General features: G+C 47.0%; 1 protein-coding gene across 1 annotated transcript; it reads left to right on the top strand.

The window, feature by feature from the left end:
- The first annotated feature begins 1128 nt into the window (after nt 1-1128).
- LOC125536998 (protein kinase and Mad3-BUB1-I domain-containing protein) lies at nt 1129-8815 on the top strand. Its single transcript, XM_048700284.2, has 14 exons — nt 1129-1471; nt 2022-2181; nt 2276-2433; nt 2528-2621; nt 4452-4562; nt 4642-4729; nt 4949-5052; nt 5133-5204; nt 5322-5411; nt 5561-5718; nt 7887-7941; nt 8025-8159; nt 8251-8372; nt 8465-8815. The coding sequence occupies exons 1-14, from the start codon at nt 1350-1352 to the stop codon at nt 8652-8654; spliced, it is 1659 nt and encodes a 552-aa protein (XP_048556241.1). The 5' UTR covers nt 1129-1349; the 3' UTR covers nt 8655-8815.
- Nucleotides 8816-26746: the final 17931 nt, after the last annotated feature.

The raw sequence follows: 26746 nt of genomic DNA, 5'->3' as shown, positions 1-26746 counted from the left end.
TCATTTAAGGTGATCAGTCTTCATCGAGGGGAAATATAGATAATACAACTTACAACGTGGCCATATAGGTTGGTGATGATTGGAAGAAAAATGATGATGTGGCATAACTGATGAGGTGGATAGCTTGCATGTTAAAAGAACTAGGATAGTGGAGATGAACTATTTAGGTATTATAGATGCCAAACTGTTGATCACCACATATTATAATTGAAATTTCCTTCATAGAAGTATTGTTTCATCGATTTAGGAAGAACATGGCGCACACAGATCACCATTGTTTCATGTGTACATCTCAACAACACTTTTATCAATTCACGAGGGATTGTACCTCGACACCGTACCTGATTGAGATGCCAGGTGAGCTTGTTCATCCTGTACGCATTGCTTTCGTGCGCCGCTGCCTCCTCCCACCTCCCCGTTCGCCAACCTCTCCACGAGCACCTCCAGCCTTGTTCCCATGGGGGAAGGCGTGACTGTTGCCTCCTCTGCTCGACGGCTCCCTTCTCCTTCCCACCCGTCAGCGTCGCCACGAGTCGCGCCGCTGCCTTGTCCACTAGCGCACCGCCCTTTTCCTATCCGCCGGCCTCGCCGCTAGCTCCCCCGACCCGTGTCCATGGAGGAAAATGCGGGCTGCTGCCTCCTTTGCCTGCGCGCTGCCATTCGCCGTGGACGACATCTGAGGATGTGGGAAGTCGGCCTAGAGGTCTCGTACAAGAGATGGTTGATCTCGCCAGAGAGACCAAAAGATTTCTTGTATTGATAGCGTTTTCTATTAGGAGATTCACCTAAAAACCTACCGCTAGTAGTGGATATCATTGTTTTTAAGCGTGTGCCCCGAGCAGTGGATCGAACCTGTGGCATCCACATTCTGGGGTCCTCGACTGATGGTGGATATGAACATATATGACACTAGTGGTGTTGGGAGGGGCGTGGATAGTTCGAGAAGAGAGAGCTGGGTGAGCTGAGTGAGCGAGGACTGGGCTAGCTAGCTGGTGGCTTGTCCAGTTGGATGGTTGGCATCAACACTTTGTTGCGTGTGTTGGAGAGACCGGCGTTTCACACGATCACCCGAAATAAAAATAAATTAGATAAGCGCTCAAGCTAGCGCTCGTGTGTTGTAAGTCTAGACTCCTACACCGGTGCTTCGTCATAATTTCTTTTTTTATTTTGACGTGAGGGTCCACGTAGGCACCCCTGCATTGGAGATGCCCTGAAGGCGCTCCCGCTCTCAATTCCCTCAAAGAAAAAAAAGTTGTGCGCTCTCAAAATTCAAACAAAATCTTCCCCATTCTTCTCCGCCGCTCCGCTTTGTCGCTCTCCCCATTCCCCGTTCAGTTCCGCCGCCGGGAATGGTTCTGATCGAGCGCACGCCGTGCGCGGGGGCAGCCCCCTTCAGTCCGCTCCAGAGATCCACTCCTAGGGTTTCGCGGGAGGCGTCGCCGCCGTCCGACCCCATCCTCCCGTACCTCAGGTAGCGCCTTCGAGATCTACCTCTCTACCTGCAAATTTGCTTCTGCCTAGACCTGCTTGCTTACATCTTCGCGCGATTTCGCCTCCGCTGTGTGCGTGTGTGTATCTGAGGTTTCGCCTCGGTTTTGTGTATGGAGATGCGCTTCAATTTGCTCCTCCTAACTGCTTAGGTGCTTTTTCTTTTCGTACTTATATAGTTGGTTGAGTCGAGATACACTTATAGGTTGATTCCGGCTCAAATTTATTGCAGTGCGTAAGGTTTAAGCATATAATAGTGTGATTCTCGCCTCCGGTTTGTACTTATGAACTCATTTGTATGTATATGGGCTACTGCTCCCGGTTTCGGAGTTAAATTTATGGGCAATTTGAATAGATGGGTTTCTTAACTTACAATCGGTATTCATGCAGCTGATGTGCATATGCTTCAGTCATCGTTCAGTATCAAATTTTGTGCATATAAATGTGATGTGTTTTATCTGGTGACGTCCTGCCTGTGGACGCCTCTATGATGTGTGCTATTTTCTTATGTCCGATTCTGTGTTCATATTCAGGTCTATCAAGAAGGCCATTGATGAGATCAGGGCACACCCAGAATGTTATCATGCAGCACTTGAACAGCTCAAGATTTATGTCACAGAGTGCATTGATAAGTATGGGGACGATTACCAGTACTCCACTGACCCCCGGCTCCTGAAGATCTGGATCCTCTATGTAACTTAATTGCTTTTAAAATGCCAATGCTGATGTTATCTTTCTGCTTTTTTTTATCCTCATTCCTTAATTTCCTGATATTTTGCTATTTTAGGGGGATGCAGTTTCTGATTTTGACAAGGTGTATACACATTTGGAGGATAAAAGAATGTTCTTAGAGGATGCACTGCTCTATGAATCATATGCACTGTTTCTGTGTGCTCAGGGGAGAGCGCTCGAGGCTGATAAGGTCTATGGGATTGGTATTTCCAGGTTAGAGTCGATAATATTTTTCCTTCGTGTTCAGCTACAAAATGATGGTTATCATGTTGATGTGATGGCAAATTATAGTCTGTGGTTTAACCAGAAAAGCCGAGCCCCTTGATCATTTGAAGAAGATGCATATCAACTTCTTAAAACAATTGGAGGGTATTGTAGAAAAATCTGATGAGGATGCACAGGTATGAAAGCCACATGGCTGAGTCGAAATATTGCTATCATGTACTCCCTCCGTACCTAAATATATGACGTTTTAGTAGGCTATATATTAAGCATTGCGCTTTCTGATTTTTGTATTGCTGTCAAATAGTCACGGGTTTCCTATCTAATTGTCATGTTGTATTCGGTAGTATTTGAGATATACAACTTTTTTTGAGACTGGAGGTGCGGGAAGAAGCAAGGAACTGGATTGATATTCGCCCCATGTTGTAGTTGAGATATGATGATGACTAGGCTGATAGATTTCTCATTACTGTTCAGCAAACACATGTTGGAAAATATGCGTTCCACCTAGAAAAGATTACAATTGCATAATCATTGTTGTTCGTGCCTTACATCCCATATCTATGATAATTAATTGAATCTGAAATAGCTTTCTACAATGAAGAACTTTATCGAGTTCATATAGACTTTTATTTACTACATAAGAGAGATAATCGGGATACGCTACTCCCTCCGATCCATATTACTTGTCGCTGGTTTAGTACAAAGTTTTTCCTTATCGTGTAACTTTTTCCTTACGTGGGTTTAGCTACTGGTCTTCCATAATTCGATATGCTATGTTTTTCTGAAGATTATGATATAATTATAGAAGTCTTGTTCAGCATAGCTTAAGCTTTGGTCTCTCTCAGTGCTCCACCTTGGTACCGTCTCGTAGCCCTCCACATCAGATTTTTGTTTATGTGGCGCAGAATTAATGAGAGAGAGGAAGAAGCCGTCTCTTATCTTATATACTACATATCTCTACACATAATCCAATACATAGATAATTTAATCTCATACTCATCCTCCAATTAGACTTGTGTAATCTTAATAAAAGTGGGAGCTACTATAATAAATACTTAGCCTATGTAAGATACAGTGCATTGGGATGATGAGAATCTAAGTAATAGAAATACAGGTAATAAGAGACGACCATTGGGACTGATGTTAGCGTCCTACAGGCTCCAGTTTCTAGCAATACAAACTAAAGGTGGAATGTAGTTTTTTCTTGAATACTGAATAGTTGGCCTTAACTCTTAATATGAGCTCCCTTCTAGAGGGAAGCTGAAACGGTAAAATCTTTAGGTGCAGTTTTGGGGTTTATAATGGTGTAGCTGCTTATTTGTTGCGATAACTCAAACTCAAGCTGCTTTGAGGATTATTTGATTATTTTCCCCATCGACCTTATAGGCTCAGCCACTAGTGGGCTAGCTTTCTGGAAAAACCTAATATTACTTGAGTTAGCCCTTTACTTCATTTGTATTCTGTCAACCCTGTACATCATATACAAGCACAGAAGGGTTTGTTTTGCAGTTTCTTATATGTTTTTTTGTGATTAAACAGTTACTTTCCCACAGAATGGTTACTTGGTTATAAAATGATAGGACATGAATATGATTTGTACATTCCAGTGCTTGTGATTTGTCTCCTTCCAGCATGTATTTACTTAGCCCATTTATGTATGATTGTGCCTGTTTGTCACTTGATAGTTCATAGTCGAGTGTAACTTGGAGGCTGACAGATTGGTATCTATTTTATTTATTTCTCTATGCTGGCTTGTATATATTCACAGCATCTATTTCCACTTGCAGCAATGATGATTAGCTTGAGTTTTATTTCTAAAACTTATTGAAAATGTTTTATCCTGTCATTTGTGGTAGACTATGCACCTTATTCTATCTAATACAATTTTCCCACTTTGTCCATTATTTTAAATAGCATCATTTCATCGATATGGTCACCTAGTGCCTAACATCTTGGTGGATAATTAATTGTTTGTCGTTCCAATTTTGTTTGTTCTTGCCTTGTAGCCCAAACCATCTAAAATACAAAAAAGGGAGTTTAGTGTGGTTGATCCATGGTCAGATTCTACCATGAGCAATTTGCTAACGAAAATTAATGGTGGCCTCAAGAAGTTAACAGTAAGTTAAATTTGCTTTGTGTGGTTCACTAGTGTTTTGCCTGGCTCTCATCTTTGTGTGCCACTGAAATCCTTGACAGGGCTATCATAAGAGCAACAAGATCTACTCAGGAAAGGTGCCCCTAACTTCCTCACATAATGCTTTAAAAAATAAAGTCGTCGAGTTAGGTATAAACTCTAGTTATTTTCTCTTACAACCTTTGACAATGTTGTACACTCCACAATAGTGTCCTAGTTTGGCTACTTGATGAGAAATGCTCTCATGTCTCAATCAGAACATAACTACATAATGTTCTCACAGAAATATCTCTCTGTTCTGCGATTTCGAGAAGCCGATTCATGTAACTGATATCAGAGTTTAATAATGATACCTTTTGTTGCACCAAGGTGGCAGGAAATATCACATCAAAGGTTCTTCTGGTACTGGTGCTTTTGCTAAATTATACAAAGCTAGTGTTGATGGTAACACGGAAGAAATAGTTGCTTTGAAGGTGAAACATGTTTCAGTTGTCTTAGTAAAACCTGCCTTTTACACTTGATTCTGATTTTAAACCCTAGTGCTTGTTTGCAGGTTCAAAAGCCTGCATTTCCTTGGGAATTTTACATGTACCGCCAGCTTGATATGCGGATATCTGATATTCAGGTGAATAATCTCTGTTCTAAGAATCACTCTCTAAAAATAATTTCTGTTAAGACCACCAGGTCGTTAGTAGTTGGTAAATTATAACGATGTTCACATGTCAAATAATTTTCTTTCCAGAGACCAAGCTATGGCTATGCACATGAAGTGCATGTCTTTGCTGACGTCAGTGTGCTAGTTTGCAATTTCCTGCCATATGGAACTCTTCTGGTAATTCCTTTGCATGTGAAGAAAGCTCTTTCAAAACCTGCTCGAAAGAACAACTTTATATATCAGGATTGTATCTGTTGTTGCCCAGATATCTCTCTAGCTAATCCATGTTGCTAAATGTGATAGCTTACAGTACATACCTTTTGCAGGACGCTATAAATTCCCATTTAGTTGTTGGTCAGCACATGGATGAAGTTTTGTGCATATATTACACTATAGAGATGTTGCACATGCTTGAAACTCTACATAGTGTTGGCATAATCCATGGTGATTTCAAACCTGACAATATGCTTGTCTGCTATCCAAGGTAACTAACCAACTTACCACATTCGAGGAGTTACTCAACCTTTTTTGCGTGGTCAAACTATGTACCTTTTCATACTGCTGGTAAAAGTTCCAAAGAGTTGACTGCTCGCATCCTAGGGGAAGGCTCAAATGCCTCATCTAGAGGGGGGAGGGGTGAAAGGCAACTAAGAAAATTTATTCCTAATTCAACCTTGTTACATTATTGCTGAAATGTAAAGGTTCTCTTTTTTTGCGGGGGGAAATGTAAAGGTTCTCTTTTTTTGCGGGGGGAAATGTAAAGGTTCTCTATTTGGAATAACCTATATGGTGCAATCAACTTAGCAATTCTACGAACACAGGATGATAAGCTTGGCAAGCACAAAAAACAAGATATGAAGGTAAAGTAAATCAACCAAAGGACCTGGACACGAGGATTTGGTTCCTGGAGTGCGAATCCTTGGGGGTATTGTACGTCTTCGTTGGAGAGGCCTGGACACCAAGTCCCTTCAACAACAAAGACCTAACCTTCTTCTCCTTGAGCCTTGGGCAGTGTCTAAGGCTCTAAGCTCAACCATTAGTGGATGATCTTGAGGCAATCTCCAGCCATCACAAAGTCTTTTTGGCGAATCCACACGTTGGATGCCCCCAGGTGACTGCTGGTGCCTAGGAGTCTGCAAACTCCAAGGGAAATGGGGGTGGTGAATGCTTGGTACACGATGCTCTAGCTCTGTGTACATGTGAAATTTCAAAAATCTCTCAAATCTACTCTCGTCCTAAGGTATCCTTCAAATTCAAACTGTCTGGTGACATGGCACTCACACAGAATCCTGGCAACAAAACATTCGGAACTGCCTGGCCCAGTAACAATGCACCTCCGGATATTTTCGAGTCCGGTTACACATTCGGGTATACGTGCTCAGTGGCGGAGCCAGTATCCAGACAATGGGTGTACATATTTCCTTTAAAATCACCATTTTACTATAATTTTTAATTTATTTGATCCATATGTGTGTATGCATAGGTAGTCAACCTTCTTGCAGAGATGAATGTACATTTGTACACCCAAGTACCTATCTAGCTCCGCCAATATACGTGCTAATACCCCACATATTCTGAGCCGGCAATTGGGCGACCCTGAAGAGCGCCTGGAAAGTCTTTGGCCTCCTTGCTCACTAGCTACTGCATCTGGACATTCCTGCCTCCTGGCCTGGATTATCACCCAAGGATGGTTGTGTGAGGCTTTGGGCCTTTGTAGCGACAAAGGACCTTCTTTTCACTTTGTGGGGCCTCAAGACCTACTCATGTACTTGGCACACATATTAGCTCCTTAATTACCAAAAATCCACTTAGGGCGTGTAGATGTCCTTTCAATTGGATGACTTGCATTTCTTGACGGAGATAGTATATATTTCGGGCAGATCCTGTATTCTTGTTTTTGTGGGTGATGGTATCCCGTGTTCACAGAACGGAGTTCTCCCAGCCTGTTTGAATCTGTCACAGTACGAAAGATTGCACTGATCAACCACCTGTAGTGTGCACAAGTGACTAGAGACATCTAATAGTCAGGTTTTCCGAGTTTGTCAAATCGTTTTAAAACACCTTAGGTGATGTTGTGACTTTTCTGTAAATGTGTGTTCCGAGCTTACAAATGTCTCCTAACTGATTAGAATTATGCCAGATGTTATTGCATCTAAGAACCATAACTTTGTTTGGAAATATTTGAAATGGTTGGTCATAAGAGCAAGCATGAAGGTAGATAAGAGGTCGATTTGTTGGCCCCAGATGTTGGGTTTGGTGGGTGCAAAGATCTAGGATGATTCCCGACTCTGTTTATTTTACTTAAAAGTGTGTTTGGAATCTGTATTTTCACGCTCCATGCTTTTGCTGAGATGTTGATGTTCTGATATTTTGTCTTTCTTATTGTTGAACATTTGATTGTACGGATTCTGTTTTGGTTATTAGAAGATCATATCAAACACCATCACTGAAGCTGGTTCTTGTTTTAAGAATAATAAAAATCTAATATGTGTTAAAGCTCACCCAGACCATTTCATGCGTGCTCTTTGAAGAAAGTAAACATGCATTGCTTGCTTCTCAACTTATTTTCCCGAAGTTGCTAGTTCAGTTTGTAGCACTTGTCAACTCGTTTAAATTTAACATGAGTTTTCCTCTCACCTGTGGCCCATAAAGTGAAGAGATCACAGACGATACCTTCAGGAGCGAAACGAGAAGCGGGCAGAATCAGGTTAGCATTTGAATTCAAAGTATCTTGATTTAGAGGTATGTGAAGGCTTTGTGTTGCTTATTATGAAACAACGTCCATTCCAGGGGCTGTGTCTTATTGACTGGGGCCGTGGCATTGATGTGAATCTCTTCCCAGCCGGCACGGAGTTCCTTGGGGATTGTGGAACCTCAGGGTTCAGTTGTATCGAAATGCAAGAAGAGAGAAGCTGGACATATCAAGTGTGTACCCTTCAAAGTTACTCACAACCTTACTAGCCATCATCACAGAAAGGAACCATGTGCAACATCGATTTGGTTTCCTGTCTTGCAGGTTGACACTTTTGGTCTGTGCGTGGTTGCACACATGATGCTGCACGGGGAAGAGATGAGCATCGTTAAGGTGGCCGGAACAGGTGGAAGCTACATGTACCAACCGAAATTGTCATTTAAAAGGTTGTGCTGCCGCGAGCTCTTGATTTTGCTTGCAAAAGTGATGCCCAGAGTGAGAAGATAACCCCTCCACCTGTTTGTCCTCTGATGAACAGGTACTGGAACGTTGCGCTGTGGAAGCAGCTCTTCACCACGCTGCTGAACCCGGGCTCCAACGGGAACCACGTAGGCGACCTCCGGAGCCTCCGGAGATCGTTCCAGGATTACATGTGCAGCAACTATCAGCTGCTGGTCAAGCTGAACCAGCTGCTGACAAAGCAGAAGGCCTCCCTGTGCTCATCCTGAGGTGTGCATTTCGTCGCCAGAATGCCTCTGCGATATTTATCTACTCTTCTACCTCCCTATGTATGTATCTTGCCACATCTCGTGGCCTTGTTGTATCATCTGAAAATGAAAATACACGCCCGTGTCATGGTCTAACTAGTACTACTGCGCGTCACACTCAAGATGTGTCCCGGTGAGAACCAAATAGTTACCGTCCTAGATATGCGTACAGGTAGGACAAACGAGATGAGACGCAACGGATGAGTGGTTGCTGTCACGAACCAACAGTGCCCAACCAAAGTCAAAGGGCCTCTTTGGCTAGGCTAATGGGGCTAATCAGTCCTGTTAGACATGTCACGTTTTCGCTAGGACCATCAACGTTCGCTCAACGGTATTGTCACTTTCATCTTGTGGCGAGGACATGGGCTGCCCACCCATCTGATCTGAGCGATATATTTGAGCCAACGCTTCACTGTGCGTGTCTTGGCGTATGGCCAGCCACTGGGGCTGTGTGTCCTCGCGGCGTTCGTGTCGATGTCACCGATCTCTTAGATGGAGACGGGGGGAGATAGAGATGTGCATGTATGTCTTGTTGTTATTGGACGATGGCTCGATCCGTGGTGCAGTTTTGCCCGCTCATAGTACATAGCCATAGCATAATGTTTGGGCGCATCGCATGCAGGATCTGAGTGAGTGCCCTGGTCCCTGCCTGCGCTTGCTGCTGCCCACGGTGCAGCGTTCTGGGGCGACATAATATCCAGCGTTTGTCAGGTCGAGGCCCTGGATTTGGTGCAGGGATCTGTCTTGGGTCTTGCACTATCTTGGCCGGTTTCCAACTGCCATGCACCTAGCTTTGGTCCTCGGCGTCAGACTTGTAAGCAGACCTACTTGGACCCGGTTATGGCATGCCAGTACCTGTATATACAACAAGATCGATGTAAGATGGACCCGGACTAGTACTAGGTTTGAACTACTTGAGAGTTTACAGCAATTTTTCAGTATTTTTGGCAATCAATTTAATAGCACATTTCAGATTGTTACATGCAAACGGTTCCATTATAGTGTTATGAAGACCATTTTAACACTAATATCGTTTTTCGGGAACCGGATACTTGCTGAGCAACCCAAATTTGATAAAGACGAAGGAATCATAGTGCAAATTGTTATCATCTTTTACTTACACATGTTAGTCTTCCATCGTTATGAGGGGTGCCATTGAAATTTTTGTAGAAACATGGTACAAACGCATACACCCATAAACACACACCCTTATAAATAGCTGGAGGGTGGGGAGGTCACCTTATATAGCCGAAACCTTTTTCTTTACAAACACGGTGTAAACGAGTACACTCAACAACACATACTAGCACTTAGCTTACAAATGCACATCCTATCTCTTTGAGCATATTTGATAGATGGAACCGGTAAATCTTCACACTGTCGAGCTTAACTATGGGCAACCTTCTTGTTGTAAAAGATATTAACATCCGCTGGACAACAACAAAGGATATTGCGCCATTTGACCCATTACCAAAGGTCGGATGTTGAGCACGGCATGATCCTAGTTTTTTTAATAACATAGTACAGATGCAAACGCTCATACACATACACATACACTCATTTCTATGAATGTACACACGCATGCCCTATCCCAGAAGCCTTTGTAGTCTAGGACCTGAGGCTTGACCGTAGTCGGTCAGCTAGGGTATGACTCTTAGCACGAGTTCAAGTCGATACTTGAAATTTGAATTCGCCCCTTCTCCAGCCAGGTTCTTTGGCAGCAAGAGGCGGTCAACCTGGCCGATAATTACTCCACTGATTAACTCCAGCATTACCAGGCATTAGCAGGCATAATAATGCGCATGCGTGAAGAGACCGGCCCTACCGCAACTAATAATTAGATCCCTGGTCCCAGCCATACATTTTCTTGTACCACAGGATCGGCCATGCATGGATCGGCGGTACCATCACCATATGGCGATGCATGATGAGTAGCTGAGCACGCTGAGCATATGGCGAAACCGAAACCCGTACAAAGTGCGGTGCGGTGGATGGAGCCAAGACTTATTTACCATGCATGGCGCGCGTCCGTAAGGCAGCAGATCTATCTGTCTGACGATGCTCACCTTCCAGTGCATTGCATGCAGTTAGCTAGCGATCTGACGGGAAGGTGGCCATGGCCCCTCATGACGACCTGTCGCTCTCCTCCCTGTTCCTGTTCGGACCTCTGAAACCTCACCGGCCTTGTGGAGGTTCTGATCGACGGTGGAGGGGAGGTTTTGGCCGGATCCAAAACATGGCTGTTGGCTGGGCTGGCCCCTGATGATGGACGGACGGACGGACGGACTGACTGACTGACGCTATGCAGCTACCAACCTACCGACCTACCTACCTACCGACCTGTATCTGTCTCTCTACTTGCACGCCCCCATGGCCATGGACCGGCCTGTCGTTGACATTGTGATCCATCGGCCATGCACGCGTGGTCCTAAGGCCTGCGCGGTGGCCGGCCGGTCAGTGCCACCACTGTGTGTTTGTGCGCTAGCCGCGAGGGCTAGGGCTAGGATGCTCTGGCATGTCCCGTGCAGTTGCACCGAACCGATCGAATTACTGGTCTAGTGCAGTGGCTGAGCCGGGAATTTACACTTACGCACGTAGGCGTGGCCCAGTCAGTTAGAGACGTGAGAGTTGCAGTTTTTAGCCGGTTATCGTTGAGGACAAAGCCTCTTCAAATGTAGAGTAGCATGGTCAAATGCCTCGCCTCGCCGGAGGTCCAAGTGGTGTCCCCCGCTAGCTGGGAGTCTGGGACTGACTGACCGGGAGCTTTATTTGCACCGTCCGACCTCCGACGGATCGGCAAGCAAGAGCCAAGAGGCCATGGCCAACCTGTCTCTGAGTCTCTGTCCATCCTGCGCCAACCAACCGGCCCGGCCGGCAATCATCGTCGTGGTGCTTGGCGAGACGTCGCTCCATCGATCATGTCATGTGGCCCTGCGCTACTCAACGTGGATGCGTACTACGTCCTCGCTCGACCTGTCCTTCTATCTCTTATCGAGACCCTCATGTAATGTAAGCCCAGCCTTCCTCCGCCGGCCTTGTGGATGCGCGGCCGCCCGTTTCGCCTGGATAGGATACCGCCATTATTTAGTGACGCCGACTCCTCCTTCCTGCGCGCGTCTGCGTGATCAATCGCGAATTCAGACGCTACATACAGCACGTACTAGCACTTTCACAGTAGTACGTCCAGGCTAGCTCCTCCTCCTGTTGGTTATACACCTGCATCTGCATGCATCATTTCAGCTTCAGTTTCGTGGACAGAGACTTGAGGTACGCCCAAGTCCCAACCACAGCGATTCTTAATTTGATGGAAACAGTTAACAGATTGCTGGCTGCAAAAGCCGGTTGGAGGGCTACTCAACTGCTCGAATTGTCCATCTCCTGAGACTTGATTCATCAAGGTGGGTGGAGCATCAACGCTTTTGCGTTAATTTGCGTCCGTCGTCCAAGGGCCTGGGCGTTACGCATATTAATTGCTTCTTGCCTCTCAGGTCAAACACTCGATCCTGCTCCTGTACTAGTACTACGTACAACCAGGCAGAGCGTCGCCAAGTTTCAATGGAGTCTAATCTAATCATGTAGTAAGGCGAGTAGGATTTCTCCAAGAGTTATGGGATGCTACGCCCTCGTCAATATGAACATGAAGGCAACGGTGAAACCGGCTGCGAACTGGGCAGACTGTTTGACCTAGTATACAACATTTTTCATTTGGGCATCATGTTAAAATCCGTTGACGTACCTGAAAAACAAGACGGAAAGAAATCAAGAATCACACCACATGATCACTGTGCTAATAGTGCCCATAAAAACTCCTACTCTACTGTAATAATAGCCTAATTAGGCTGAATTTTCCCTCTGAAAGAGGCTAACCAAAGTGAGTTGGGCTGAATCTCTGAACTTGTTGAGTCTGCGCTTGTGACTTGGTGCCTTGTGGATCAGTATTCGCCGAAAACAACAAGAAGAAAAGATGATGAACCATGTCAGTTGTGTGGCCGCCACGTTGGATTCCACCGGTGGTTGCGTTGCATGCATGGCAGGGGCATGACCCAGGCAGCCATGGACGTACGCGATCGATCATGAGACGGGACTGCTACTAGGTAAGATAGCTACTCCACGGATGCCGACCGCGCGCAGCCGACATTCGTTTCTCGATCGAGAGCCCCCCCACCCCCACCCCCAGCCAACCAACGCATCGCTCGATCGGATCTCTGATGGATGGATGGATCGATCGGGAATCGGATGCCTTCTCTTCTTTCCATACATACCTCTCCCCCCTCCACAAGCCAAGAATATATTTCCCTCTCCCCCATAGCCAGCCATAGGGGCCGCCGGGTACGTGCGTGCGTGCGTGCCTACTCTACGTACGTCGTTAACAAAGCAAAACGTACGTTTCCTTCTTTTCATGGCCACCATCGATCTGACCTCCCTAGCTCCATCGCCAATCTCAACCAAAACTACTAACTAGTCACCATCGATCTGACCTCCCTAGCTCCATCGCCAATCTCAACCAAAACTACTAACTAGTCACCATCGATCTGACCTCCCTAGCTCCATCGCCAATCTCAACCAAACGTCGGTGCATGCTTTTGGACGAAACAAACCAAGAGCTAGCTAGTACTGCTACGTACTACTAGCTTCTTGCAAATCATCCCGTCTTTTCATCTATGGAATATATTCGGATTGCAACTTACGTACATGCATGTACAGGCCTTGGCAACTTCCATGCATTCCCTAGATTATTCTCATTCTCAGCAGAATAAAGTTTAACCCTAGCTACAAGTAGTAAAGTGAGATTTTTGGTCAGTGGCCATTTTCATACTCCCTCCGGTCCTTTTTACTCTGCACATTGGATTTGCCAAAAGTCAAACTTTGCTAAGTTTGACCAAATTTATATTAGAAATTATTAGCATCTATAATATCTAATAAATATAATATAAAAATATATTCCAAGATGAATCTAATGATATTGGTGTTGTTATGTGAATGTCTATAATCTTTTATATAAACTTGGTCAAAGTTGGATAAGATTGACTTCGGACAAACCTAATATGCAGAGTAAAAAGGACCAGAGGGAGTATGTTGTTATGTAATCGATGATCCGGCCGTATACTATATATGAATGAATCATCAGACGGAAAATGCAACCAAGCGTCCATGCTATATATATACGTGACGACAACTAAGAGACAAGAATGGGCTTTCTTAATTGATTGAATGAAGACGCCACCAAATAGGCGGGCATTCTATACGTTTGCGCGTCGGTGCCATGTACCATATATCAGTATCAGATGTGGGCGATAAAAAATGCTTGGTGCCAAACTCAAAGTCTTAATTGGGAGATGATATCCCAACTTCAGAGATCATAAATCAATCAACCCCATTTGGATTTTAAAGGTTTGCTCAATCTATTTATTTCAAAAATCAAGGTTTATGCATCTTGTGCTTACATTTCAAGATCAAGATGGTAATTCCTTAATTTTGTGCATTGGCAAAGCTAGACCATCAATAACAGAAGAAGGAATGACACAAGAATGATACTAGAAAGTGAAAGGAGACAAGAACAGATCACGCTTAACCAAACACACAACTCAACATGCATGCATGCTGGCTAAGAGGCCGTGTAACTAACCCTACCCATAATTGGTAGACAGGGCATCCTTCTTCAGGAAGCAAACCCAGAGACAGCGGTCAAGATCAAAATCCCACACCAGGGTCCCTTCCCTTAACAAAAGCCTGCCTAGTAGTAGCTACCCCCTCGCTTTCTCTCTCTCTCTCTCTCTCTCTACAAACTCCTAGAAGATTATCATCACTTATATTAGTATTCTACAGTAATCACCTCTAATAATTAGCAAGGCACATGCATCTCTGTGTGTGTGTGTGTGTGTGTGAGTGTGTGTGTGTGTGTTTGATAGTAGTAGTTGAATTGGCCATCCTGCTCGTAGATCTGGTGCCCACCGAGTGACAGGTCCTTGATTTCTTTTTGTCTAGGGCATCTTTGTTTCATCATTAGGGCATGGATGGAGTTGGCATTCCATGTGATGCATGCAAGCACCCAATTATATATGCCGTGGCAATGGCATGCATGAGGAGATGAGTATACAGTTTAGGGATGCGTGTGAGATTCTTGGCAGCAGGAACCAATCCCTTCCTTTGGGCCATCCATTTTCTTTGCCTTGCAACATGGTGGGGATGATTCCCCATCCCCGCCAAAAATTAAAATTAAAATGGTGAAGGATGACGCGTCGATATCACTGCGCCTTGTCAAATAGATTTGGCTGTCCCCTAATTAGTGTACTTATATCACTAAAATATGCATCAGGAAGGAATGTTTGTGTGATGCGTTTCGGTATTATTGTAAAGCCCATCTGATAGTGAAAATTTAAAAAATTGTTAGCATTGCACCGATCGCTGTCCTTGTATCGATATTTTTACAGTATGGGATATTCAAAATTTTGCAGTCTACCGACCGAATAGACAACAAGCGTACTTAATTTGTTATAGCTTGATAAGTTACATTTACGTGTCTTCTACAACTCTATGAAAATTCTGAACCAGATAGTGGCAATTTGCTATAACCTGCAACTTATATTTAATGGTTTGGCCAAAATCCACAACATTTTTTTATTACTTTTGGGAATAAAATCCACCACAATTTTGATGTCGTATTTTTTGAATAGATGCCTCACCTGAAAGTAATACTACTCCCTCCAATCCATATTAATTAGTTGGCACAACGAAAAGCCCAAGATTGCACATATAGATGATGCATGGTGTGCCCCCAGCAATTGCCGAGGAGACAAGTATCAACATATTCTAAGCTTCCATCTGTGCATTTCAAAGTCACCTAATCTCAGGTGATGGCCCCAAGCTGATTGTGATTTGCAATACATTAGCATAGCACCAAAAAACAAAAGGAACAAACAAACATTCCCCTCACGATCGATCAAACAGCAAGCAAACAAAGAACAAGTGACCGACATTCCCCTGGGTTCCCGTGACAACAGAATAAGAAAAGCTCTACCGCGGATGCAATTTGCACACAGGAACTATAAAAAATGTGATCTGGGCACGTTAAACTAATGTCATGCTTAGGTGTCCTCTCTCTCTCTCTCTGCCTAATGTTTTCATTTACTATACTTTGGCTGTGCATTAGTACCGAATGATTCGTACTATATTGCTGGTGACAGCGCACTGCACACTGCCCCAGTACCTGATCTGCAGCTGCTAGGAGCCTAGGAGAGAGATCAGAGACAGAGAGTGAACAAAATTACTAGTAGCAGCCGATTTGGACTGGGATAAAATGTTGTAAGAATAAATATATTACAGTACCTATTTATGCATAGCGTAAATAAGAGGGTATAAGCTGCGACGAAGATCCACCCGTTCCTTCGTCCAAGCTGCGTTTCTTTAGACTGGTTTCAGCTGGTTGGCCGCCACGGGTGGGAGGGGAGGCTTGCTCTGACATTCCGTAGGGCCCACAAACTCGTGAGAGCACTCTCGCTCTCTCCGGCCGCTTTCTTTTTTGTTGGAGCGTTGAAATAATCCCTAGTGGACGGCATTTTTTGTGTGTGGAATAGTGGTTGGTTTTACGTTTCCGATGGAGTGGTACCCAAATCCGATATATCTAAGAGATTCACCCCCACTACCCTATTTATCTTAACATGCAGCCTGTCCACCTCAACCCTACTAGCAATCGCGGTACCTTCAACTTTTAACTACTACTCCGTAGATCGCATGCGTTCATATATGCAGATCATGTGTCGTGGTTCATCTCTTCATACGGCCGGGATAGGCTTGTCCATGCATGCATGCATGCAAGCAAGGTCCACGAGAGAGGTTGAACCAACGTTCTGCGATAATAGCATGCCCCTTCCATCTATGCGTGTCCAACACATATCCGCTGCAAGATAACAAGCATATCATCGTTGTCTTCCTTGTCCCCCCGTGTCGCCTACCATGGAGGATAAGTCCATCGTCATGCTCGTGGCTCCGGTTCTGCAGATTATGCTCGAACTTCAGGATCTATGTCCAAGCCCTGGTTCGCCTCTGTCTCTGGAGCATTTGGAGGTGGACTCATCTGCGGCCTCACGTGAGAGGCATGTTTCATCTATGTCATGTGAGTAACCGGAGGCGTCTAAGTCCATCATGTCAGTGGTTCCTGTGGTTGATATTGTCGTATCAGTGGTCCCTGTTGATGATGTCGATGCGCCCGGTGTGGTTGTGCCTGCTCCTAGGAGTCTCTTGGTTGAGGATAATTACATCAAGAAATACAATGAGTTTTACGAATTCCTTGACAAATGGGTGGCTGATCAGTCTGGATCCAGCAACATAAGTGTCTGTCTCCTGAAGGAGAAACCAAACATGGAGAAACCAAGAAGGAACATAAGTAAGAAGGGTGGCGCCATTCGAAAGGCGTCCGCGATTTCATGACGAGGAATGCTCGGTTTTTATCTCTGTTGGCGTTCTCGTCAGGAGTTTCGACGTGTTGTACAAGTGTCGAGGTTTGCAGTTGTTGTGCATTGGAAGGGCCAATTATGTGGTTATAGTGCTTGGGGCTTTATGTGCAGTACGCTCATGGGTGGGTTATATCGGATTTTTTCGCCCTTTTTTCTTAAATTCATTGGATAACTCCCTTCTTTTAAATTAATAGAAAAGTCAAATCTTTTTGCCTTCTCTTAAAAAAACCCAGGGGCGAGAGAAAAATGTGTAAATTGTCCTCGATCAAAAAAAAAAACAACAACAAAAAAACAAACAGCAACTAGGGCATGCAGGTGTGCGCCCACTACTGGTCCGTTCTGGCAGCAGCACTTTGGTTTGGGTGGGTGCCTGGTAGCAGGGATTTAGTTCAAAATTTTCAATTGCAAGAATGTTCAAAATGTTATCCCCATACGGTGGCACTGATTGTGCCCAAATGCTGCTGGTATGTACCCCACGGAGAGAGAGAGGGAGAGAGAGATGTAGTCTACTCTAAATCAAATCCCATCATAGCTAATGAGGGATTTATTAGCACCTTGACCATGATGGGTGCGGACGAACTATCCACATGCAACCCAGGGATTTATTAGCACCTTGACCATGATGGGTGCGGACGAACTATCCACATGCAACCCACTGTACAGAGCATCATGTCAAAGCATGATTGCACGGTCGCACATCATCAAGTGAGCCTGACATGCACCTAATTTGCATCTCAACCTTTTTTTTTTAGAAAAGGGGGTGTTCCTCGGCCTCTGCATCAGAGTGAAGCATACGGCCATTGTGATGGCCTGGCTTATTAGAGATGATAGACTACTCATATCAATAAGGAATTCCTTCTTTTTCGGGAGCCCATTTGGACAGAACTTCAAAGTTAAGCGTGCTCAGCTTGAAGTAGTGTCAGGATGGGTGACCGATCGGGAAGTTGCTCTCGGGTGCGCATGAGTGAGGATAAAGTGCGCAGAAAAGACTAGTATTGATCTATGAGGCCAGTCTAGATCCCGCCAGGAGTAACGACCACCGGCGGGTGTGTCCGGAGCGTTACAAGTTGGTATCAGAGCCGACCCTCGCGGTTACACGGATGGTTGCGGACAGGTGCGTGGTCATGTTGTTCATGACGTTTGTGACCCGTCGTGACACACGACATGGCACATGTACTGGACTGGAAGCACAGACGTTTGTGCCAAGAGGGAACGTTCCTGTGGCCCGACGAGGACGTCGTTTCCTCTGAATGGGGGTGTATGTGATGGCCTGGCTTATTAGGGATGATAGACTACTCATATCAATAAGGAATTTCTTCTTTTCCGGGAGCCCATTTGGACAGAACTCCAAAGTTAAACGTGCTCAGCTTGAAGTAGTGTCAGGATGGGTGACCGATCGGGAAGTTGCTCCCGGGTGCGCATGAGTGAGGACAAAGTGCGCAGAAAAGACTAGTATTGATCTGTGAGGCCAGTCTAGATCCCGCCAGGAGTAACGACCACCGGCGGGTGTGTCCGGGGCGTTACAGCCATCTTATTAACCAAATAAACAAAAGGACCAACAAGGTTCCAAAGTCTCCAACTGAAAAAAAAGAAAAAAGACAGCTCACACAGAGCCTAAAAGGCTAGATACACAAACTAGCCAGGAAAAGATGCCACAACCGGCTGGCTAAACATAGATAGGTAAACTAATTGCCTATCCTATTACATGACCGCCATCCAAACCGGTTGAATATATCCTGAGCTATCATCTCCCAACGGATAGATCCAGTAACCAAATGCTCCCTGGCATCCATCGGAGTGAGTAGCGACCACAAACGGATCAATGCTGTAGCTCGGAAAATAACCTGCAAAAAATGAAACCGTGATGTTCTGTTAAAAACCAAATCATTTCTGCAATTCCAGATAGTCCACAACAAAGCACAAACTCCAACCCGAATATGTCTTGCTAAGTCAGGCTCAATCCCATTAAGTCATGTCCCAAATAATGCGTTGACAGAATTCGGTGAAGTAATATTAAAAGCAATATGGACCGTCCGCCAAATAACTTTGGCCAACGGGCAATCAAAGAATAGATGCTTAATCGTCTCATCCCGATCACAGAAACTGCACCTAGTAGGTCCTGTCCAATTACGCTTTATCAAGTTGTCCTTTGTTAAAATAACTTGTTTATGGACAAACCACATAATCACTTTAATTTTTAAAGGAACTTTGACAGCCTAGACAACCTTGAAAGTTGGAATGGAGTTTGAATTAATAATATCAATATACATTAATTTAACTGTAAATACTCCAGATCTAGTCAACTTCCAGCGTATCCATCGGGTTGGTGAGAAAGTTGAACCTCCATTAGTCTCCTAACTAGATGGAGTCATTCTTCCTAACGATTGCTTGCTAAGGACCGTCTAAACGGAATATTAAGGGGGATAGATTGAAATACCGTTGCCACGAACACCTCACGTCGTTGAGCAATCCGATATAAAGATGGATATTGAATGGCTAAAGGTGAGTCGCCAAGCCAAGTATCCTCCCAGAAACGTGTACTTGCACCGTTTCCAATAACAGTGTTCGTCCTATTGAACATTGATTGTTTGACTTTCATTAGTCCTTTCCAGAAAGGCGAATCAGTCGGCCTGACTGTGACCTGGGACAATGTTTTAGTCTGGAGGTACTTGCTGCGGAGGATCTGTGCCCACATGGCCCCAGTCCCGGAGGAAAGCTTCCACAACCACTTACTAAGAAGGCATCTGTTCTTAACTTCAAGATTTTCAATACCAAGACCCCCTTGGTCTTTCGGTCGACAAATGATGTCCCATTTAGCAAGCCGGTATTTTCTTTTAAGTTCATCACCCTGCCAAAAGAAACGTGACCGATAGAAGTCCAGTCTTTTCCTAACACCAACTGGGACCTCAAAGAACGATAAGAGGAACATAGGCATACTCGTGAGCATCGAATTAATCAAGATCAAACGGCCTCCGTAGGACATGAGCTTACCCTTCCAGCAGCTCAGTTTATTCTCAAATCGATCCTCGATGCACTTCCATTCTCTGTTTGTCAGCCTACGATGGTGTATCCGAATACCAAGGTATGAGAAAGGTAAACTCCCCAACTCGCACCCAAACAATTGCCTATAAGACTCCTATTCGTCTTTGGCTCTACCAAAGTAGAACAGCTCGCTCTTATGAAAGTTAATCTTTAACCCGGTCAATTGTTTAAAAAGGCATAACACCAGCTTCATATTTCTCGCCTTGGCCAAATCATGCTCCATAAAGATGATTGTATCATCAGCGTATTGAAGGACGGATACACCTCCATCAATAAGATGAGGTACCAAACCACCCACTTGACCATTCTCCTTAGCCATTCCTATCAAAATTGCTAACATATCCACCACAATGTTAAACAGGATAGGGGACATCGGATCTCCTTGTCTGAGGCCTTTATGTGTCTGGAAGTAATGACCTATATCGTCATTCACTTTAATTCCCACACTCCCTTTTTGCGTAAAGGATTCGACCTGTCGGCGCCAGGCTTCATCAAAACCTTTCATACGCAATGCCTGTTGGAGGAATGGCCACTTGACCTTATCGTACGCTTTTTCGAAATCCACCTTAAAAATTACTCCATCTAATTTTTTGGAGTGGATTTCATGGAGAGTTTCATGAAGAACAACCACCCCTTCAAGGATGTTTCTGTCTGGCATGAAAGCAATTTGGGATTGTTGCACCACAGAATGCGCAATCTGTGTGAGCCTATTGGTCCCAACCTTGGTGAAGATTTTGAAACTAACATTGAGGAGGCAGATCGGCCTGAACTGCTCAATTCTCACAGCATCCGTTTTCTTAGGGAGCAATGTGATAGTTCCAAAATTCAAGTGAAATAATTGAAGCTGTCCAGAGAATAGATCATGAAACATAGGTAGTAAATCCCCCTTAATAATGTGCCAGCACTTTTTATAGAACTCAGCCGGGAACCCATCCGGTCCGGGAGCCTTATTGTTTTTCATTTGTGCAATAGCATTAAACACCTCCTTCTCTGAGAATGGGGCAACCAGGATATCATTATCGGCATCAGACAATTGAGGCACATCCTCAGTCCTGGACTCATCGAGGGACACACAATTATCCTCCGGAGGTCCAAATAACTGTCTATAATATTCGGTAATATAGGTTTTGAGATTATCCTGACCTAAAATAGTGCCCTCATCCTGTTCAAGTTGAAAGATTCGCTTCTTTATGTTCTTACCATTAGCAATGAGGTGAAAGAATTGAGTATCCGCGTCCCCTTGGACCACTTTGCGGACCTTGGCTCGCAAAGCCCACTTCAATTCTTCTTCGCGAAGAAGTTCTTTCAACCTCTTCTCCGCCTCATTTTTAACCTGGAGCTCAGGAGGCAACAAAATCACGGATTCAGCTTTTATGTCCAGGGCCTATACAAGAGAAAGGAGCCTATCCTTCTCGATCTTATACACCCCACTGAGGTGCTTAGCCCAACCCGGCAAGAAACTTCTCAAATGCCTAATTTTATTCTGCCAACGCTCGACCGCCGTCCTACCTCCTACACCCTTAGCCCATTCCCTAGCTATGAGGTCTAAGAACCCCTCGCGTTCGAACCAGGCCATCTCAAATGAGAAAGTGTTTTTGTTTTCCATATGGTTCGGCTCCCCCGAGTCGACGAACAACGGTGTGTGATCGGAAATTCCCCGCGTGAGAGCTTGCACCGTAACAAGAGGGAACTTCTGTTCCCACTCCACGCTCGTGAGAACTCGATCAAGCTTTTCATATGTTGGGTTTGGCAGAGTATTAGCCCAGGTAAACTTTCTACCAGAAAGCTCTATCTCCCTCAGATCCAAGCTTTCAATAATGGTATTGAACATAAACGACCACCTGCCATCAAAGTTATCATTATTTTTCTCCTCTCTCCTCCTAATGATATTGAAATCACCCCGACCAAAATCGGAAGCTGCTCGGACCCACAGATTCGAACAAGGTCCGCCAGAAACTCCGGTTTAAACTCAGGCTGTGCGGCACCATAAACCGCGACCAAAGCCCAGTTGAACCCATCAACTTTAGACCTAACTCGAAACTTAACCGCGAAGTCGCCCATTACTACACTCCGGACTTCAAGGGAATCACATCTCACACCCAGTAAGATACCTCCCGATCTTCCTCGTGGAGGGAGGCAATGCCAATCGAAATCAATACTACCCGCAAGAGAGGATAGAAACTGTGGCGCAAAATTATCTCTACCGGTTTTCAATAGAGCAATAAAATCTAATCGATGTTCCAGAGAAGCCTCAGCAAGAAACCTTCTTTTAGCCAAGTCCTTCAGATCTCTGCTGTTCCAAAAGATTCCTTTCATATTTCGTCATGGAATTTTTTAGTAGTCCGAATCCTAGCACTCCTACGAACTGCAGAATCGAGATAAATCTTCCGTTTCCACTTACGCTTTGGCTTAGTGGGCTCTGTCGCCCGGTCCTCATAACTGGGCTCAACGGAACTAACAACTGCAACATTTAGGGGCACATCATCGTCCTCCGACTCATGATTAGAAGGTGCTAGATCCGCACACAGATTATCTAGCACTCTAACCCCTAACGCATCAATCTCCTCATCATTCATGGGTTTAACCGCTGCAAGATTACGAATAGTCTCTAAGACACGCTCCGCCTCCAAATCTAACATATCATTCACCGAATTGGAGATCTCACTATCAGTAACACCTAGTGAAACTCCTAATTGGTTTGCATTATGAATAATCTCCTTATGAGAAAAATGCAATAAAGAATTAGATATGTTGACGGACATACCAGAAGATATCGCAGCATCGTGAAGCTTGGCTGCCCTCATAGCGCACCGCTGCTGCATATCATCCACCTCCGAAAGCTCCTGAACGCGAGCACTCATCCGTCTCCCCGTCGAGACCGGGTCCAGGATCCCGCCAAAGGCCACTACCTCCTCTCTAGTAAACAGAGGAGGCGGCTGCGGGCTCCCAAGCCCCTCGGACAAGTGCCCCATGGGTAGGGCAAGAGACGGGACAGCTGGGGCCACCTGCCCGCTCCCTCCTCCTGCCCCATCCCTCGGCGCCAAGTGGCGCACCGGCATCGTCGGCGAGACGGTTCTCCTGACCGCCGCAGAAGAATGAGGAGTCAGGGCCACCTGCCCTGAACCCTCCCCCCCAGCGCCACAGAGGTCGCGGGCACCGTCGCTACCACCGGAGACGAAATAGCCGAGGCCACCTGCCTCGGGCCAGCTGTCGCAACACCCGCCGACGCCTCCAAAACCTGTATCACCGGTGACGGTAGAGAGATGGGAGTTGTGGAGGCCACCTGCCCCGACTCCCCTCCCCCAAGCCCCAACTCGGGCGTAGAGAGCATCTCCGGAACCTCGACCACAGGTGAGACAGGGGGAGGTGCAGCAACCAAGGGCTCAACGTCCCCATCTCCAAACAAAGTCCTCGGTGACGAAGCCGTCTCCATAGGTCCAAGCAAAGACCCGCCAGCTCCCTCAAACTCCAACAAAGGGAGCGTACGCTCGAACACATCATCAGACTCCACCCTGTCGCTCCAAAGTCTGGGAGAGGCGGAGGCTGGCTCAAAGGATCCAAACCTCAGCGAAGTCATAGGCACCGATGGTGAAGGTGCCGGCTCAACCCCGGACCCAACTCCGGGCAACTGAGCACTGGTGCCAGAACCGTTAGTCCCCTCCCTCGAAGACTCCTCAGTCGGTGCCCCCCTAGCACCCGCACTGTCGTCACCCTCGTGCATATCCACGTCATCCCCATTAATAGCCTCAACAAATAGATCAGAGTCCTCAAACTCAATCTCGAGCGGTAAAACCTCTCCCCTATAAGTCCAGTTGACCTTATTCGGTACAAATCAATATCCAGAACACTCACTAGAAGCCGGGCTACTCCATGAGCTCGAGTAAAAGCCATATCTACTCTTTCCGTCTTCCCAACCATAATACCCATGCTGGCCACAACACGAACATCCTGCAACGGTTTGGACGGGGCTCCCAAAAACTTCAACCATACCTGCGTAAGTGGTTTGCCCTTAGGCTCTACCTTCTTCCACTCGTGAAACTCCAGGATGCACTTTGTGCCAGGAACCCTACACAGACCGAAGCTCAGCAGTCTCTGCAAATCATCCACAGAGGGGAAATACACCCTAAAGACATTATCCTCGAGAGCAACCAACTCCCACTGGAACTCACCCGGTGCCAGTTCCTGAAGCCTCCTCACAATCTGAGCCTCAGTCACCTCACCCTGGGTCGCTTTCACAATCCCGGTGTTCATACTCTGAGTCTCCTCCGGAATCTCTCTCGCTGCCGGGGACTCAAAGAACATCAGCTCCGCACAATATACTCCATACATTGTCAGAGCCGGAGCCTGGTCACGCAAAAACGGGCAATCCCCAGATGTATGTGCTGGCTTACCGCACGACTCACATAGCTCCGCCACACACTCAGCAATGAAGTGGCCCTTCTCACCACAACGGTAGCAAAGCATCTTTTCTTTCTTGCGCCCATTTGGCCACCCTCTCAGAGTCAGACCTATCAGTAACCTCAGCCGCCGTCCCGGAAGCAGGTACCTCCACACTAGCCAGGGCTGTCACCACCTCCATCGCCTGGGTAGCGAGGTCCGTAGACTGAGCATGATCGGTCTCCATGGTCGCCGCCGCTTGGTCCCCACCAGCCGGGGGCGGAGGTTGTCGGCGATGCCTCCCATGGCCACCCCGACCCCACGATGCCCGCGGTAGCCTCCTCTCTGGCGGTTGTCCGGACCTGAGGCTCCTTCGACAAATCCACCAGAAGGACCAAGGAACGGTCTCTCAGTAGACCCGTCACTCTGCCAGGCGTAACCACGACCTCCTCCCGCGGAAGAGGAACCACGATGTTGTCCATCTCCATACGCATCATGTTCATCGTCTCCCCACTAGCCACGGGGCAGAACATGTGACCGGTTCTGAGGTGGCCTTGCGACATAGTGCGGCGGAGGTGCGGCCCGAGGCTGGCCGCCCGTAGGCGCCGGCACAACCCCAAGTGCCACTCCACCACCCCGGCCAGCGGCAGCTACGCCGGCCACACCCACTGCTGGCTGAGCCACGAACGCGGCAGTCGGTGCCGGAGGCCTAGGCCCTCCCCTTCCGGCCGTAGCATGCATGGGCACATGCCCCGGCGGCCAAACGCCCGTGGCCGACGCCGCGACCCTGGGTACCCGTAGGCACAACACTGCTTGCCAGCGGCCTCTGGCCAAGCGGCCCCAGGGCCCCGCGCCCCGCACTCGCAGTCGGCGGCTGTGCCGCCCCGCCCGACGGCGCGGCCGCCCCACCCCGACCAATTGCAGCATTGGCCGGCTTCTTGGCGGGCGGCGCCGCAGCTCCACGTCCAGCCATGGACCCGAGAGGAGGAATGCGCGCCGCTCTCCCCGGGCCACAAGGACGAAACCTCGGCGTCACTCTCCTACGAATCCAGCTAGGGCACAGCGACGGCGGCTTATCGCACGAACCTTCGTGATCGATCGCCCGCATGCAGGGAACAGCCCCCACGAAATCAGTCGCCCGAGCGGAGTCCACGTTAGGCTGGGCCACATACCCAGCTAACGGTCCAAGAGGAGCCGCCTCTCTATGGGCCACATACCCATCAGTAGGCCGGCCCAAGTCCGCCGTTGCCCGATCGGAGCCACTGAGGCCCAAGAGCAAATTCAAACGACGAGTCCTGTCGGCATGGATCTCGCCGATCTCTTTGATCACCGGTGCCGGCGCCGCCGCCGCCACCGCCTTTCTCGATTTCTTTCTCTTAACAACAGTCCAAGATTCCGGCCGGATTAAATCAAAAATGGTAAGGTTAGGAAGACTGACCTTCGGGATAGGACCCTTCCAAGGCCTTACCGCCGTCGCCGCCGTCCGACAATGCACTACGCGGCGCACCATCTCCTCCTTCTCCCCCTTGTGCAACCCTATCCTGGCCGGATCATCGAGAGGCAGCACTTTATCGATTGTCGTCGCCACTTCCGCTTCCGTGTAGCCTGCATGGAAGAATTCGCAAAGCTGGTCTGAAGGCATCGGCGACAGCGGTGATGGCGGCGCCTCGTCCGTGTCCCCATCCGGGTCGTCCTTGTCGGCACCAGCTAGTGCCCAAAACCGCCCCCACCCGTCGTCGATCACTGGCGGCACCCGGCAACGCACCCGCGATCGCCCCGCAGGCCGTCGCCCCAGTCTCCCGAGGCGCCCCGCTAGGCATCGCCTCCGATCTCTGATCTTTGGGCGTCATCGTCAAGTCGACGAGATCCACCGTCTCCTCTTGAACTACCTGCATGCAACAATCGACAACCACATTGTATACGTCAATCGAAATCCGAAAACCTACCTCGATCCGGACATCGGCATCTAAGTATTCTCCGGCGAGGATGTCGTTGTTCATATCGCGCAGCGCTGCCCAACGGGACACCGGAGATACTGAGAGACGACCCTCGATCCATCCGGAGTCGCGATCGGTGAAATGGACGCGCCACTGCACCGGGGTCGTCCTCTCCACCTGCGCCCTCTCGTGAATCGCCTCCGCCCCGATGCATCCCCCGAGATCCGAGTAAGGCCGGGCCGAT

Source organism: Triticum urartu, chromosome 2A, assembly GCF_056163025.1.
Source record: "Triticum urartu cultivar PI428250 chromosome 2A, HENAU_Tu73, whole genome shotgun sequence".
Taxonomy (NCBI): Eukaryota; Viridiplantae; Streptophyta; class Magnoliopsida; order Poales; family Poaceae; genus Triticum; species Triticum urartu.
This window is presented reverse-complemented; position numbering and strand designations above follow the sequence as displayed.